This window comes from Strix uralensis, chromosome 4, assembly GCF_047716275.1.
Source record: "Strix uralensis isolate ZFMK-TIS-50842 chromosome 4, bStrUra1, whole genome shotgun sequence".
Taxonomy (NCBI): Eukaryota; Metazoa; Chordata; class Aves; order Strigiformes; family Strigidae; genus Strix; species Strix uralensis.
In genome coordinates, this window is record NC_133975.1 from 69,822,314 (window position 1) to 69,841,130 (window position 18,817).

The window sequence follows — 18,817 nt, forward strand, 5'->3', positions numbered from 1 at the left end:
ATTGCATAATGTGCTTCCTTTCATCTTCACCAATCCCCAATAGCTACTGAGTGCAAGATTTTTAAATTATTTTTGTGACAGTCTCATAAAAAACAATTATTATTTTTAAAACACAGTTATTAAAAGTGTGAAAATCAGATTCCAGCATTGGCACTCCAGTTTCTGTGTTAACTATTTCCAGTTCTTTAAATGTCTTCAATTTAAAAGCGCAGAAAGCACAGATTCTTAGGTGACAAAATCAGCATCCCCTCACTGAAATGAAATGGAATAAAGCTGATTTAGTCCATCTTGCGGGTATGACCCCCCAAAAAAATTGTGTGTGTGTATTTTTTTTTTAATCTTGAACTTTTATCCTATTTGCAGGTACCACAGCCTTGTATTTGTTCCTGATCATGCATCCTTCCATCATTAGTAACTCCCCCAGCCCAAAAACCTTTGAGGAGGTACAGTTCTTTAATAGAAATAACTACCACAGGGGGATTGATTGGTAAGATGGGTTATTAGTATAAATATAAAAGTTTATATACAAAATACAAAAGTTTATATACAAAAATGACATTGCTGTTGGTAATGGTAAATGTTTATATATAGAGTGAGATAAAAAACTAATCTTCAGTGTCCTTCTAAAATAATAAATAAATGCAAGTGAATAACAATCTTACTACAGAATATCATAAATGCACTAACTTTTGTGAGGCTTTTTTGTAAATATCTATATATTAATATATGCAAAACAGTAACAAAAGATGTATTTCTTATTACACGTGCCTTTGAAGTAGGGACAGTAATGGTTGTTAGTTGGATATATGGAGGCAAAAATTACGTTCCCGTTGGAAATCTTATTTCTTAAGACAAAAAAAGGCAATATCAGGGAGAGGCATTTTTTCTTTTAAAATAGGATTCAGAAATAGCAATTAGGTAAAAAGGGAACAGGGAAAGCCTCTCAAAATGTTTTTCAAAGATCAGGTAATTAGGAAAACGTTAGTGTCTCCATAAGGTTAGTAAGTGGTGCTATAAAAGAGTATGTATCACTGCCACACTCACTATGGCCACCAGGGAATCACTGGACATAGCTGCACCCAGGTCATTCTTGATGCCTCTTGCTTTCAGAAAGTGCTGCAATATAAAGTACTACATGATGAAAAGCGGTAACATGCTGTAGTGGCTGGGGAACACCAGTAAAAGATTATTGATATTTTGTCTTGGTTTTTTCTCCCCCAGTTTAAGAAAAAATAGTTTTCTTGCCTTTGACTTTGTGTTCATCTAGAAAATTAACAGGGTGAACACTGTTATATGGTTTTAATGCAGATACATCAGATCCAATTTCTTTTTAAGTCACTTAGTTTTTGCAGAGTTATAATTGTTTATAAGTGTGGTGAGTCAGCCAGTTATTACCAATATAGAGATGCCAGCTGAATGCCTGGAAATTAGAAAGCTGACTCCTTGCTGTGAAACTTTTGAAGTCTAGAGAAGATGACATGCAAACAAGGTCCACACTGATGGAGACAGCCTAAGTACAGTGAGCCAGTTCTTCCACAAAATCAATGTTTTCACATTGCTAGAAGACCCCTTTGCTGCTTCTCATTCTTCCTGCCATATCCACTTCTCTAACATGCAGATACAGTTTGACGTGTGCCAAATTACCTTCATCTTAACACAGCACTGGTGCATAAAGCTCAGACCAGGTACACCCTTTTGACTGCTTCTCCCTCTGCAGCACCCATTTGGCTATTTGTACCTCTGCACTACATGCCCCCCTCACCCCTGTCAGGTTCTCGCAGTTAAGGCTTGGATACTCAGAACTACCCGTTGGTGTAGTTGCTTAATTCTTAGATTTGCATTCTGTCTGCCAGATAAATCTCCCAGACCTTCAGTCTAATAGTGTATTTTAATGCTGGCGTGTAATGAGCTTACCAAATGGTAATTAGATACAAGGTCTCTCCTCATTAGTCCGTTAATTGGCTAGGATTCTTTCAAGGCAAGAGTATTCACAAATAACAATCAGTTCAATTTCGTTTGTGGTTGTGGAGATACATCTTTTTTCCAGAGCTGACTCTAATTTAGTCTTTGTACGAGCTTACATTTAGACCAAGGGTAAATACAGAAGCAGGAAAGGGTTCTTTCAGCCCTCGGCAACCTCAGTACTGCCATCTTGAAAGAGGGATAGATGTGTATTGTAGTCTCCCAGTAGAGATAACAGAACAGTAAGATGAGAACTGATCTTTCTGTTCTTGAAATGAAGAAGCCTGAATAGATCAGTCATACATTTCGTTATGTAAGCATTGTTACAGATTTCATAGACAAGTTTCTCTAAAGCCTTCTCAGCTTTGCCCTTGTCAAGTTTTAACAATCGTCTCATGAATGAGGTACTAAGCAAGAGTTCTGCAGTCTGTGTTCAGCAGAAATGCTGAGCCTATACTTTGTAACCTCTTGATTTCCCACTCGGTCCAATCTCTTTAACATTTTTCAGTGACACCACATCAATTTCTACTTTTTTCAAATTTGTCATGTTATGTAAAGAATCAATTAACTTCTTCCTAAAATTTAGTGTAGTGCCATATTTAATGTTAAGCGTTTCCTTATAAGGTTGGAGTTCTCATTGCCTTGTATTCACTCAGTTTACTACCAGGACTTCACTACAACAGCATAATGACACCATATATTATCTAGAGCAGATTTGCCTTTAGGGCCTATTGCCTCTTTCAAAGCTGACCTTTTTCTTTGCTGTTGATGTTCTGGTAAAGCATTCTGAGGTCACACAGTCAGGTTGAGTCATTAGTTTCTAATAATTTTATTTGTGATCAGAAATAGGTGTAGCTTCATCATTTTCATCAAATCAGCCCTAATATTTTTGGGAAATAGAGTCTGTTGTTTGTTCAGTGAGACGGTATCATATTCTCAGATATTTGCATTAGCATTAGGCAGATATGAACACTTAATAAACTAGCAGAGCCGTGACCGACTTTCATGCTGTTCTGTTTGGTTGTCCTCTTATTTCAGTTTTTTTTACATACACTCTGCTTGTGAGACTAGAAATAACTATGCAATGTTGTAGCAGAATTTTTGAACGCAGTGTTGAGCATATTATGCAGGGACCTGCCCATCCGTCAGCCCTTCACATGACATCATTTAGGTCTCTCTGATAAAAGACAATCTACCAGCTGCTACTCTTAAGACCTTGAATGAATCCACAACAATTATTCCTTATCTAGTGCATAGAAAATTGTCATCTGAAGGCCAGCCCACTTCACTTGCATATTTCCGATGACTCGTATCCATTCATGTGCCAAAGAAGCACAAAATAATAACTTGGCAATGTTTGCTTACGTGTACATAAAAGTTGCTCATAAGAATTAACATGTCAGCATCAGGTGTCACAGAGTTCAGGTTCTTTAAACCACTGTAGATTCCTTCCTTGTCTCGAAGTACCCTGTAATCAGTGCCTGTGTGCTAAGTGTCATCTTGTGAGATCCGTGTCCTGAAGATGAGTACATGTGCATCAGTCAGTTCCATTTTACCAAGTCTTCTGGCCCTGACTGCAACGGTCACAATGTCAAAGCCAACAAGAGCATGTCATTTGTATTAGAAGTAGCTAACTTCTATGAATAGAACAAAGTCTAAGCACTGGAACAAATTTCAGTCCTTAAACATGATCTTTGGAAGAGGTTGTTTTAAATGGCATATCAATACAGTGTTTAACTGAAAAATCAAGACCAACATTTCCCATTTATTCGTTTCCCCAACAATAATGAAAAGTGGTCTGAAGGCCATGGATAAAGAAGTCTGTATGTGACATAAGAGATTGCTGGAAATTAACTGCAACTTCATAGCAGATGAGGAAAGCTCACAAAGAAAGCTAAAAGAAATACAACCCATGTTTCCACAAAAATGTGACTCATAGAACAATAAGTGAAAGATGCTGTCACTGTTTAGAAACCTTTAGAAACCTTTTACCTAATGAAGCTGTGGGGGTTTTTTTCAGTGCATCTTCTCCACATAAACAAGCTCTTTTCTCTTTTGAGTAGAAGCAATTCTGATACTGAAAACCTTTTTCTTATGGTGTTATACTGTAATTGATGTCAGCAACAGGCCAAAATTGGAAAACTCATTTTCTACTTTTGACTTTGATAGGAGTTTGTTCTGACTGAAAAGTAAGAATTCACTAATTTTAAGAAGATACATGAATATCGTAATGTTTTCATTTAGTTACCAAAAAATAGCTGCAATGTCTAGTTATATGTAGTGAGAAGAAGCCTAGTACCAAGTAAACTTCTGTTTGCTTTTATTTGGCAATTAGGCTATGATTTTAATTGATTATTCTGGAATAAAATGTACTTAACAGATTTGTCAACCTTTGTGTGACTTAAGTAATTCTGAGAATGGTGTTGCTTTCCTAGGTACATGGATTTCTTCCCCACTCCTTCTAATGTCACCACTGACTTCCTCTTTGAGAAAAGTGCCAACTATTTCCATTCTGAGGAAGCTCCTAAGCGAGCTGCTTCCCTCATCCCCAAGGCCAAGATCATTACCATCCTCATTGACCCATCCGATCGGGCGTATTCCTGGTATCAGGTATGCACTTTGAAGAACATGAGCAGGCACAAATCAAGGTTTCCACCTTGAATCTTCTCTGTATATCCTTTCAGTATATGTGTATAAAAAGGGTTTGGATAATACAAGATTTTATTTGTCAGTCAGTGCACAATATATGATCACCCATGGGCTGATGTATCTGTCAATGTAAACCTGAAAGTCTTTCAAGGGTTAAAATACCAGAAACCACCTTTTCAAAAGTCTGCCTGTAATATAAGCATGTAAAAATACTTACTTACTCGAATAATTTATGTAATCGGCACATAAAAAAAATAGTTTATAGACACAGTTACCCAGTTCATGCTCAAAACACAAGATAAAGAAATTTTGTCAGTAAGACCAACCAGTTTTGTCTTATTTTCCCAACTTTTGTGGTCTGTAAAATTCCAGCAATATAACTTCTTTTACAGCATCAGCGATCACACGAAGATCCTGCAGCTCTAAAATTCAGCTTCTATCAGGTGATCACAGCTGGACCTCGAGCCCCATCTGAGCTTAGAGCTCTTCAAAAGAGATGCCTAGCGCCTGGATGGTATGCTACCCATATTGAAAGATGGCTAACTTACTTCCCACCTTATCAGGTGAATAAGACTGTAACTTGATATCCTAACCTTATGTATCTACTATCCTAAAAGATTACCTTTGTAAAAGTCTTGCCTACTGAATACTGATCCTCAGGTATATCCTAGATATACGAGAGCGTGTTTTAAGACATGGGATGTGATTCTTCATAGCCATGTTCTAAGTAGTTGATTGTCATTGCTAGAGATGTCGTGACTTAGCACCTTACAGCTGGGAGCTTGTTCTGCAAAACAAATCAGAACAATAATCTGGGAGCTCAGAAATCATCACTGCTGCTTCTTGAACTCTCTTGTACCCTGAACTGCCTTTAATTTACAGCTGGTTTTCATTTGCTCATGCTTTCATCACCCTATGTCTGGCTCTTCATCAGTGATGTTGAGGAAAAGAGAACCAGGCATGCAGTGCTTTGTGGTCTCTTTAATATCAGATGGTCAATCTGGCTTCCCAAAATCAAAATTGAAGGAAAATAAAGGGAAGTTTCTCGATAATATTTCTGCCTACTCTGAGTGGTAGCAAGTATCAGTAAACATCATGGGATGTCAGATGGGGTATTGCTCTCCCTGCATGGGTTGAGAAGAGTTTTGGTGGCTGAACACTTTGAGGTGTAAAAACTATATTTTCCATCTGAAATGGGCATTACCACATGGAAATTGATGTGATCTAGTGGTTTTGTAACACCTTAATATTTAAATGCATCAGTGTCTTCACCCTCTTCTTGGTCCTTTCATGCATTAATCTCTCACTGTGTCAACCTCCTTAGGCTATGATCGTAGTAGTAAATAAACGTGTACCTGTGCAAGAGTTCACACACTATCCCACTGCTGTCCATACTGCTTGATTTTTAACACACTTCTGGCACAGTTTGGACCCATAACAAAAAGCATCTTGCCAAAGCAGTTCCAGAGCACAGCTAGAAAGATAACAAGAACCATTACCATTGAGGAGTGTGGACACAACCAGGTTGCAGGTGAGAGAATTTAGCAACGTGGGTCCAGGTCATTCTGTGCCATTTGGCCTCGAGACCAGAAAGCTGTCTCTGATCTGTTTTAGTTATCAATAAAGATAAAGCCTTTGTGTACACCAGCATGTTTGCCATCTCAGGCATCACCAGTTTTTTAGGTGAATGCATGTTTTACCTAACATGACTTTTCTGTAACTGTCAAAGCACTGGGTCGCTTTTGCACACTTTGTTTTTGGAAATTCCTTACACGTTGCTGCCCATAACAGTGCGTCCACATATCAGAGCCTCTGCTGGGACTGATTCATGCACTGAAAGTTTGGTGTGTTGGTGCTCCTCATCATCTGCATTTGGTATTTATCACTGATCCTGACACCTCAACATATTCTTTGTGTTAAGACCAGTTTCTCTGTGTGCCTTTGGGCCTCAAAGAGTGTGTGTTTATGGACCCATAGGTTTCAGTACAGGTAGCACATATGCAACCTGAAAATTGGATCTCCCTGCAAGCTTCTGTTGGCATATAACATACAAGTGATTGGGCTCCTTCTGGCCCTGTGTAAGATCAAGCCTCAAAAGATGCACATCCTCAGCCCTGAACATCATGTGACATATAAGACCAGGCACACAATATCACCTGATCAGTATCTCCTTGATAGATTTATTTCTGGATTTTTCTGACATTAGCAGTGTGTCTGGCACTACTCCCCACCCAACATTTAAAGATTACTTTGGTTGAGGGAGGTTGGCTGCAGTCTGAACCTTCTGTTTATCCAGGACTCGCTTAGCTGAGACAAGCTGGCTGGAGTCTGCACCTTCTGTTTTCCCAGAGAGTGCCAAGGAAGCTCTGATGCATCTAGCTGATGTTATTCTCCACACACTCTCTTCTAGGCCAGCCTTGCAGACTTCATGAGATACACAGTACTGTAACATCATGATACTCATGAAATTCTCTACATTATGTTTTCATTAGCTTCTCTCCAAAAGTAATCCATGAATATTGAACAATATGCACTGTATAGATTTTTGCCAGATTTTACATCCCACAGTGATAGCGAAGAACCAGCCCTGGTAGCCTTATGTTTTCTCTGTAAAAGTACTAGGGATTAACTTGCATTGCAAAAGCAACGATATACAGTATGCCATATCCAAACTAGTTAGCAAGTTCAAGGAACTGCTGAAGCATAGGACAGTTATATAAGACTGACCCAAAATCAGCTCATCTTAAAAGTACAGCCTTATTTAAAAAAATAAGAGCCTTTCTTCACCGAAAGAGCTCTCACCCAGACTAGCAAAAGCTATCTACAATTTTTAATGCTGTATAAATTTGGGGATCTCTACACATGTGACTGAATTGAAGTCTTAATGTCCATTATGAAGTCATCAGGCATACAGTAAGTAGTAGAAGTAGCAACAGGAATAGGTAAGGTTCCCCTATTCATTAGAAAAGTGTTAACAGTCCACTTGTCTTGCATGGTAAGAATCTGCAAATCTCAGAGTACTTTATGATTTGGTGTTCAGATCTTTAGAATTTTGATTGACTTAATTTCTTATAAGTCATACAAAAAGTCCTCTTTGGTCTGGCCACCAAGACAGATCTCTAAAAGTTCAGGAAGCTCATGTCTCTTAAGTTAATTTCCTACCTACAACTCATTGCTTCAGTGCAGCCATACAGAAGAAGAGCAGACCTAGCACGACAAACTCCCTCATGAGCCAAAAGACATGCTCATGCGCCAGCCCTATAGGAAATTAAGCTGATTTTACAACAGCCATCGTTAAATGGCCAGTCTGAAGCTGCAGGACTCAAGCTGTTTCTAAGTTGTTCTCTTCTCCAAACTGTCTCTCTTGCTCCTCTTCCACCATGGTGACTTTTAGACACGAAGTAACTAAGGTATAGTGGGAGAACAGGGACTCAAACAATCCCTTCAGCTGTCAGCAGTGTTACAATAAAATGATCAATACTCTGTAAAGTGACGCAAAATACTTCATCTGTAGTATTTTCATTATATGTGAAGCTATCTACTTTGTAAAAATTACACTATTTAATTTTTCCATTTCGCCAATACATAAAATGCATTGGATTTTGAGGAATTTCATGAAATTACATCTTCCTGAAATCAGGATATGGATAAATCAGTACAAGTAAGGAAAAATTTTGCCTCAGTTCCTTAGAACCTCCCTGAAGGTTGAGAGGGAACATTTTTTATTACCTGCTCCCTGGGAATGTCAGGAATTTAAATGAATTTCCACTGGTAAAACTTATGTGTCTTTTTTGGGGTGCCAGAAGTGGAAATGGCACAGATAGTTATCTCTATGTGTTTTTTACATACTGAAGGAAAAAAACCCTCACTCCTTTCAGATGGAAGCATCCCCCATTTGGGATGTTTTTTGACCTCTGTGCAAATGAAGCACTTAAGGCCTGTTTTCAAAGCTTATGTCTTCGTAAAGCAGGGAGTTCATTTTTGGACTTAGGCAGTCATCATGCATCTGATTGCAAAGACTTCTGGAATGAGCTACTGCTTTCTGAACAGCCTGATACTTCCACTAATCCACATCTCTAAATCTACATGCTATATATGGGTAATTCCAAAGACTGATCTTTCAAAAGAAATTTTCTCCCTTTTGATTATGCTCTGAAACCTGATAATCTTGCAGACCTCTAGGTTTCATCCAGTCCTGGAAGCAATCCATATGATTTTATCCTCTCTGCTTGCATGGAAATGTAAAAACAAGCTTCAGCACTGCTTGCAGAAGGAGATTGTTGAACCATCTGCAAATCTATTTCCCCTCTCCTTTTCATCACTAAAGGATGATGGAAAAAGTGGAGGTGTTTCCATCGCAGGAAATGAATGCTTCGTTAATCCATTTGGGACCTTGCTTCCCTTCCAAGTCACAAAGACACAAACTTGCTGCACTATCAGTGGGTCATTTGGGCATGGCACCACATTTGATAAAATTCTCAGGTAGTGTCTGTTCCCCTGAAGATTCACCTACAGGTAAAAGGGTGGCCCTGTCTGAAGTATCCTACTGTGAGTGTGTATATGGTTGAGCACTTGAAAAGAAGGAAAAGAAATTACCTACCAGTGCCTGTCTTTCTTAAAGATGTGTTGCACATTCTGTACCTATGTACATCCCTGCCTTAAGGTCCTCATAACATCCGCCTTTATTCCTGTTCTCAAAGACCTTTTTTTCATACAATTATGTATTGTTGTATGGGTTTAGAAGTAAGGCATTTCACCTAACATCTGCCTACTGGTTTCTGTCTTTCTGGTCATTTCCAGTGACAAGCTTTTAAAGATTACTGTAACATATATATGTATATGTTTGTGTCTATGAGAATTATAGGTTATTTCTCTAGACATTAATACCTTTTTTTCTTGGCCAGACAAGTATCAGTCAATTTCCTGCCAATATTTCTTATCTTTCTAGATCCTTCACAGGTATTTCTCTGTTGTCACAACAGCTTTCAATTTAATATCATTTCAGATTTAATTAACATGCCATTTACCCTGCTCCCAGGTCATTAATGATGATGACAATTAAAATGGGACCAATTATCATTCTCTGGGGCAGTACCCTCCATATAATGAATGAGTTTGACAGAGGTGGAAGTTTCAGTTTGAGGCTTGAAATAGTGAATTTTAAATTAAACTTCCATTTATTTTATTTGTTGTAGTTGCTAATTATTGATGGACAGCAGCTGAGAACTGACCCATCTACCGTAATGGATGAAGTACAGAAATTTCTGGGAGTCTCTCCTCATTATAATTACTCTGAAGCCCTAACGTGAGTTAAATTTAATCATCATTTTCACATGTTCCTACATTCCTAAAATAGCAGCTAGTCTGTAAGCAAGCTCACTGCAAAATAAAGCCTCCGATACTTCTTTGAGCTTTGAGTCAGTGAGATGTATTCTTCAGTGTCTGCAAAGAACACAATTCAGGGTTAGATTTTCTGTGAATCATCTACTGAGCCACTCAGTGTGGAGTTTGACTGTTACAGAAGTAGACCTCTGATAAATGGACAAAGTAAGTATTGCTTTGTGAGAATTGCATATGAATTTTGGATGAATCAAAAGGAATTTTATTTCCGTAAGTGGAACACGGAATGCTGACATGCATAACCATAAAGGAAGGAGAATTAGTTTCTCTTTATTTTTGACAATAGCTGCAAGGCAGATTAAGTGGTATCAGTTGGGAATGTAACATCCACTCTGTACGTCATAAATACACATGTACACAAATCCTTTGGATTCTGACATTTAGATTTGGTTGGCCTTAAAATAAGACCAATAACCTCAGGTTTACTTTTTTGAGTCTTCATTCTAAACTTGGGAGATGCATCCTCATTACAGTATCTCACAGCCTTTACATCAAAATATTTGTTTCAGGTTCGATTCACATAAAGGTTTCTGGTGTCAGCTCCTGGAAGAAGGAAAAACAAAGTGTCTTGGAAAGAGCAAAGGTAGAAAATACCCTCCTATGGATTCTGAGGTAAACCATTATGATCATTGACATTATACAGGGATTCATTTGCCACATATGGGACACCACACGGACAAAATCCTAAGGAGGGAGAGAAGACAAAATTAAGTAGACATTAATTATCTGACTACCTTTCTCTACAAATGAAACATTTAAGATACTGTGGAGTGCATAGACTTTTTCAGTTCTTTATTTCAAATGTGAAGAATTTAAGTCATTAAAAAAACTTTGAAAATTTGGCACCCCTTAGAAAATAAACTTGGCACCCCTAAAGTTCCCTGAAATTCACTTGGAAACCTGTCCCCTTTACTTAACTGACTTAAGCAGCAGAGGTTCTACAGTGCATGGTTCTTTCTCAGTCATGATCAAATATGTGCATTTGTGTCTGGTCCCTTGTCTTTGAGAGTAGTTAGACCATGACAAGTACTGCAGACTCATATAATCTGGGTTTAAGAGAGGGTAGGTTCTGTTTCTATGAATTTTATTAATACTTTCCCCAGACAAATGCTCAAATGAAGAATTTGCATCAGATCAAGTGCTGCAACCTGTACTCAAGGGCAGTTTAGTCTCCTATTCTAGCTGTAACTTTCACATTTATTCTGTCCTGTATTCTCATTTCATTTAGCCTGACTAAAACACAAGTAAAAACTTACAGTTTGAACATCAGTATTAATGTAGCAAGTAAGCCAGGATTTTTTTCTCACAGTATTTAGATGATGAGTAACTTTACATCTATAGAATCATACTGATGTAAAATCACTGGGTGAGAAGGCTTTTGGCCAGAGATCTGACAATGCTGTGTTTGTTTATTGTCGTATTTTTCAACGCTAAATACTCGTGAAAATGGGGTTACTAATTGATACATGACCACACACAAAGATATTTTAGAACAATTGGTTTCAATCACACTTCAGTAAATTCAAAGTAACTGCATCAGCTTCAGTGTGATTCTTAATTTACATGACTATCTGAGAGTAGAATCAGATCCTTTGCCTTGACTTCTGTGTTTGTTTTGGATAACTGTTGTTTCTCTTGAAATTACCTTTTACAGTTCAGCTCCTAACCGAAGAGCTTAAACTTGCATGCAGTAGGTAGCATAAACCAATATAAATTGCATAAGATAAAGTAAAGTTTTGACACAGGTAAAACAAACTTTGAAACCTAGAATTCACAGCACCTTTAGTACAGCATTTTGTTAAATAAAAATATCTCCTTTTGTATCCATCAGTGCAGGGCTTTTCTGTCAAGCTACTACAGAGATCACAATGTGGAACTGTCAAAACTCCTACACAAATTGGGACAACCCCTGCCATCGTGGCTGAGACAGGAGCTACAGAAAGTAAGATAGCATTGAAAAAAGGCTTTTTGAAATCTCTCTTCCACACTTCAGTCATCATGCCTAAAGTCTCCAGTAGCTACCAGAAGGTCTTGTAAGATATACCTCTTCAAAAAAGAGTAAAAGATAGAAATTATTTCCATATGCTGGCATGTGGATTGTGAAGATACATGTGTTTCTTAGAGCTCTGGTGGGCCAAATCTTTCTCATAAACATTTCTGGGCCTGTGGACTTATGGACTACTGTGCACATACATGGAAGTTATTTGCAACTGGTATAAGCTTCAGAGATATGTGACCTATCCAATTTCACGGTAAATATTTACATTTTTCTATATCGGTTTAAAAGTATTGTGTCTCATGTAGGTTCTGTAGCCCGTTGTTAGACCGCTGACAGTTTTTCTTACTATTTGGTTATTGTCTCACATAAAATAAGAAAACTTAATGTAGCACAAAATGCCAGGTGTACTTCTGCCTTTGCTAATACCCGAAGTATATACTAACAAGGGTGAGAAGTACAGTTATCATATATGATTTAAAATACACAAAGCAAAATCTGGAAGCCACAGGCAAAAGCAGTGTAGGAAAAAACAAACACACACAAAAAACGTTATCTGTGATTATAGCCTGTAACAACAAACCCTTAGAATGTGGTAAGGGCCTTTGTCCATAATTACTATGTATGATTTTGTACTAACTGAAATGGCAAAATACAGAATATAGCCATTATCTGAACAGAAATTTAATTGGACATGTGAAACACAAAAGTTGCAGTATAATCTTTATGAGCAGTATTATACTTCAACAGTTGTGAACCAAACTGAAGCAGTGCAATGAACAGGCTTTCACTCCTGACTTCTGTGAGCAGTCAGATCCGGATACTGCACTCAGGGCTTACATTGCTGTGAATCAGGAGTGACTCCACTGAAATGCATTAAAAACTCGTAAAGAGCAGAAACAGAACCATACTTAGATTGCCTTAATTTGCACCACTATTTTTTCCTTAATTTATTTGCCTTCAATCTATGCTTTGTGTATTCCAAGATCCTTCAACCTGATCAAAATCGTAGCATGTTTCAGTAACCTTCAGTTTATGTCAGCTGCAAAAATCTATCAGATTTCCAGATGAAAATACTGGTTCTGGATCCAGACATTTTGAACATGTTTGGTATTCTATATTAGGAATAAGCTTTAGGGGGAAAAAAACCAAACACAGTGTGTAATCATGGTAGACAATTATGCTCTAATCATGGAAAACAGAAATATCCAGCCTTACATTTATGTGATACATTTCAATGATACGTCTCGCAATGCATCAGTTTAGATGTGAGATAAAGTCTAATTAATAGTACTTAGAAGTTGAGAGAGAAGATCAATGAAAACTTCAGCTGAGTATGGCCTTAATGCTTCTCCACTGAACTTTGGCTCTGAGTGTTTCTAAAGGCATGAAGAGGTAGTGAAAACAAAAGAGAACTACAGTACTAACTAAATGCAATGATTTTTACAGTAACTCTATAATGTTATCATAATTTGTTTTAGGGTGAATAGTTAAAAACATGCATCAAATGGTGGAAAAACTTTCTATGTCTCAGTGCTGTTTTACAACATTTATGTAATCATATAATTTAACTTTCAAGGTAATGGAATGGAAACCAGTCTGTTATTCCCTAAATAGAAAACAGATGTTGAAATCCTTACTGTACCTCTAACTGGTAATCTTTATTATTTATTGATTTTGTCTATGTAATACGTGGTTTTGATAGGCCTGTAAAGAAAAAATCTAGACAAATTTGCTGTATATAACAATATTCTTTACGCAGCACATTTTTGCTAAGGGAATATGCATGATTAATGATGAGGACCTACTAGAGTAGACATTTTTTAAGATGAACATCTTTATTATTTATTAGACAGAATGAGAATTTTCATTTCACTTTAAATATTCACTGTCATATGGATTTGTCCCAAAAGCTGACTTGTCTTAAAATACTTCTTATTTGATAAAAGAAACACTCTGGATTCTGAACATCTGTAAGAGCAAATACTCTGCATGCTGTGGACAGCTCATATGTCCTGCAAGAATCTATATGGATTTCTTACAACTAAATTGAATAACTGGAGAAAATACCTGGGGTTTTCATCCTGGCATGATTGATTTTACCCTTGATATAACCTGATGTGATATCACTCAAACATTTTTTAAAAATCCACAGTGATTGCATGAAGCTTCTGTTTTGTGCACTGCTGCCTCAGTTACTCCATGTTCTTCAGTGCATCAATTATAAAATAGAAGAAAATAGGGAAAATCTTTGGTACTATCAAGTGCCTGAAGTTTTCATGGTGAGAGGACCCTCTGCGCAGAAATTTGAGTGCCTCCCGTGTGCAGGAGGAATGGGCTTCAGCCACATTCATAGTTCATTCTTTGTGTTCAAGAAATCCCTTTCTGTCTTCTTTCTCTGGAAAATCAAAGCCCCCACAGAACGAGAACGAGTGGGCAGTCAAGGATAGAGTGGTGATAGGGACATGCCCGTCAGTTGCATTGTCCCTCCAGAAATTTACAACAGACTAGGTGACATGTCTCAGATCTGTGGACTACTTCTGTGAAGTCCTCTCTGAGGTACAGCAAGGAGCCCCCTACAACTGTTGGTGATCTGGTAAAAGAGCCCAACTGCAGTCACCATGCAGCACTGGGAGGATAAGCCCCACACACACATGGCGTTAGCCTTGGGTGGACTAGGCTTGGTTTGGCAACTAAACACAAAGCTCGGCCTCCAGGAAGGAGTGCCATGGTGACTCTCAAGTCCTGATCAGGAACAGCAGGGTGGAGTTCTCTTATTGTCCCAGTGCCCTTCCTAAGGGAGGGAACTAGGAACAAAATGAATGAGTTCCTAGGGATATCTGCAGTGGATTCTTGTGGTAACGTTACCTGAATCAATACTCAAAAGCAAAGTAGCTCAACCTTTTGGTCCTGGAACTGTGCATCTGAAAGGGCGTGATCTTGAATCAGTGTAAGTCTAAGCTCCTGTTGAGATGGAGCTGTTAAGCACTAGCATTTTTAGAAAAGGTGCTGCAGGATTAGCTTCTTGTACACTTAGGCGGGCTAGTCTCAGGCAGAGAAGCAATAGAGAAGTAAAGGCAAACTGCTGGAGCTCTTTGCAGTTCTGAATTTTTGATGTTCACTTATTACTTGTTTATACAAAGATGGTATGAAGCCAATTTTGTTTTTCTCCAGAACCGTTCTATTTAAATATGTTCTTACATTTAAGAGGAGACTTTAAAAAACAGAATGACTTTTAATGTGCATACAACTTGGTGAAGAATGGAAGAGTGTGAGCAAAGCATGCAGACAACAGCTAGATGTGTTATTCCCCAAATCATAGGATGCACATGAGTACAGCTGAGTAAGCGAGTCATACAACATGAATTATCTGACAAAGTTTAACCTCTTCTATTCACAGCTTACCTACAATCAGTGTTTGATTTCCAGAAATAGACTATCAGTATTAACATAAAAAATACTGATTCATTACAATGAATTTATATTTGCTAATCAAAGTTAGATGTTTTATAGTGGTTGGTAACACAGCCATGGTTTCTTTTCCCCTGGTAGATAACTGCACAAGCAATTTCTTTAACAAATGTTTGATTATGTGAGCTTCACCTCTGTTTTCATAAATATGATTCTGAAATTTGCTTTCTGCAGACATCCGTGCCATTAAAAATCAATATGTGATTATGAGCAGAAAGTGACCGTTAGGGGGGGTGTAAACACAGAGCCTGATATGAAATCACTTAATTATTTGAGCACACATTCCTGAAAATACTGTGATACTTTCCCAGTTCTACTTGTGCAGAAAGAATTAGTTTCAATGATTTGCAGACTATCTTGTACAGAATATCCTTTTTCATTGCTTAAAAATGTGAAACTTCCTCAGGAAGAAATTAAATAGATATTTCAATGTTTATAGATGTAATACTCTTGTCATTCACATTGAATGAAAATTGCTGGAAACATTTTTCTCAAAGTTTTTTAAAATAAAAAATAGATATTATTCTGATAGTGGCATGGTATCTGAAGTGCAACAATAAACTCTGATAAGAAAATGTAGGGCTGTGTGGAAGTGATTTTTATGTTCACAGAAGTTGTCCTTTTCCAGGTTTGTTAGCAGCTATTGCAGCTTGACACTGATCTACAACGCAATCCAGGAGCACGGGAACAGCATGAAATGTTTTCAGAAATGAAAAATATTGCTTACTGTCTCTGTGAGTGAATATTACTGCACTATGCAGCTGCTCATTTTACTGCTTTTGCTTCCTGCTTACTTTTTATTTCTTGTGCCAGAAATTGCTAATGTGCTGTAGAAACATTTCCAGAGCTTGCTATTTTTAAGATAACAAGCAGACTTTATTCAAATTATTTGCCTTGGGGATTCAATAGTTGTGCCCATGCATCAGCCTTCACAGACATGAGAAAACCTTTCTTAGGAGAAACCTCTAAAGATGGTATGAATGTCCAAAGGAAAATTCATTGTTATCAAGAAATTCAGAACAGAATAGAAAAGTACACTATCTATGTGGGCAAAAGCTGCTTAATATCTTCATAGAGGTGTAGAAAATAGGAAACCTATGTTAACAAAATATTCCGTTCATTACAGAGAAATGATGCAACCTATAATTTAGAAGTCTACGCTGCTTTTGTAATACCCATCTCTATAATCCCTAAGAATAACTAAAGTGGAACAGTGAAGTAATAACAGGAAGGTACTAAGCAAAGGGAAAAGATCTTTGCTACAAATAACACCTGCCTGACTTCTGTCTCCAATTTATCTGCTTTCATTTAATGTTCCTTTTCAGTTCTTCCAATCCCAAAATCCTTAGAGCTCAAAGGCAAAAGACACTTTTTTGTCTCTGTGGACCACATGGATGAAGAAAGCACAACAGTCAGCATCACAGGAAAGATCACAGGAACAGGAAAGTAATTAACAGCTGAAACCAAGGGCTAGGGAGACCTGAATGGAGGAGAAATTTAGACAAATAAATGGTGATAGATTTGAAAAGCATATAGTGAGCTTAAGTCTTCACCGCTCTGTTTTCTGTGAGGTTACTTCTTTCTTTCTTTCTTTTTTAATACAGTATGTTCTTTCTTCTTTTCCCTTTTTCTGTTCTGATCCTCTCTTTCTCTTGAGAAATTCAGATGGGAAATAAGCTTCATATACTTTTAATTGCTCATATGTCTGTCTTGACTAGGAGAGCTGTCAGACTAGTAGTGCAAGGTCACTATCAGATCTCTTCCAGAGGGTATGACATGGACATGGCTTAGTTCAACCATGATGTAGGGGCTTGGTTCAAAATTACTAGTTCAAATCCTGTAATCTGTGTTATTGAGGAGATCGGAGAAATGGGCTCCTTTCCTCGAAAAGAAATCTTGCAATTATCTCATCAAGACTGTCTGTCCTAAGTCTCCCAGTAAAGCTCCTTTCTTCAGCTAAATTCTGAACCAGTTTACTCCTGTACAAAAAAAAAAAAAAACACAAAAAAAAACCCAACCAAACAAAAACAGAACAGAAAAGCATTTTTTCCATAAGTTTTTATACAACACAGTACATACATTTTAGCTATAGAACTCTGTCTGGAAGGCAAACATGGGCTAAAGGCAGGAGCCAGCTCTTTTATGCACATGATAGAGTGGAAATAAAATTCCTGAACACAAACAGTGCAAGGTCAGAACAGCTGAGGTTTAGCTTATGGCACAGGTAAGGGCATAGCAGGACTGTAGTTTGTCTCTGCACTTCTGTACAATCCTAGCAGGAGTTTCATTATTCTGCAACACTGGGTGATAGTTTGAAGCAGTAGTATTACATCATTGTCATCTGAAAATGATGAAAAACACCTAATGTGATAGATATGCCTTAAATAATTTCCTATCTTTTCCATGGAAAAAGAGGTAAGAAATGCGGATACTAAAATATGAGCCAAAAGGCAGCTTCCTGCACTACACTAGTCATCACTTCCAGCTTCTTCTTCAAAATCTAACAATTCAAATACAGAGTCATCCCACTGTAGCTGATGGAGCCACATTTTCAGTCCTCTGGCTGTGTCAGTTCATTGGCATCTGGCCTGCAAAAGCCAAAATCGCTTGCCTCATCTTTCCAGTACACCCACGCACAGAACACAAACTCACCTTTTGAGGTGCGGCCTTTGCCAGAGAGCAGCTTTTGCAGCCTGTGCCCTGCCCTTAAAAACTGCCCTTGGCTGCGCTGAGGATGACTGCAATAATACTTAAGATGCTGTGGTGTGAAAGGTAAGGTAACCAGAGATTTAGGCTTGACATTAGGAAGCATTTATTTACCAAGAGGGTGGTCAGACCCTGGAAGAGGCTTCCTATAGAGGTGGTCGATGCCCCACACCTGTCAGTGTTTAAAAGGCATTTGGACAATGCCCTTAACAACAGGCTTTAACTTCTGGTCAGCCCTGAAGTGGTCAGGCAGCTGGACTACATGATCATTGTAGGTCCCTTCCAACTGAAATAGTTCTAACTAAAAATGAGGGTGTGAGAATTTGGCGAGCATTAACCAGGTACACTTGCTTATACGGACTGGAAAAGGAAAATTACCTGTGTTCACCTAAAGGGATTACTTCATTTTTCTAGCCCATCTTTCATAACCTGTTCTTTCTTCTTAGTCCATGGTTTTCAAGTAACAAATAGCATTGGTTTAGCATTTAAGTCCCATCTTTTGACTTGACCAAGCATACATGGGCATATATAGAATCACAGAATTGTCTAGGTTGGAAAGGGCCTTGAAGATCATCCAGTCCAACCGTTAACCTAGCACTGACAGTTCCCAACTACACCATATCCCTCAGTGCT

At 38.0% G+C, this 18,817-nt stretch overlaps 1 protein-coding gene across 3 annotated transcripts in view; it reads left to right on the plus strand.

Annotated features, from left to right (window-relative positions):
- The window catches only part of LOC141942939 (bifunctional heparan sulfate N-deacetylase/N-sulfotransferase 3), an 86,436-nt gene that overhangs the window by 57,606 nt on the left and 10,013 nt on the right, over positions 1 to 18,817 (plus strand). The window contains exons 9-15 of one of the 3 annotated variants that reach the window (XR_012628778.1): positions 364 to 487; positions 4,398 to 4,572; positions 5,004 to 5,174; positions 9,807 to 9,916; positions 10,521 to 10,623; positions 11,843 to 12,263; positions 16,107 to 16,212. Coding sequence is in view for 2 of the 3 variants with exons in the window: in XM_074867209.1 (XP_074723310.1) it covers positions 364 to 487; positions 4,398 to 4,572; positions 5,004 to 5,174; positions 9,807 to 9,916; positions 10,521 to 10,623; positions 11,843 to 11,953; positions 16,107 to 16,115 (803 nt within the window). In the remaining variant the exon portion in view is untranslated. Of the gene's footprint in view, positions 1 to 363; positions 488 to 4,397; positions 4,573 to 5,003; positions 5,175 to 9,806; positions 9,917 to 10,520; positions 10,624 to 11,842; positions 16,058 to 16,106; positions 16,213 to 18,817 lie in introns of those variants that run through there. The other 2 variants (XM_074867209.1, XM_074867208.1) reach the window with 2 other exon arrangements.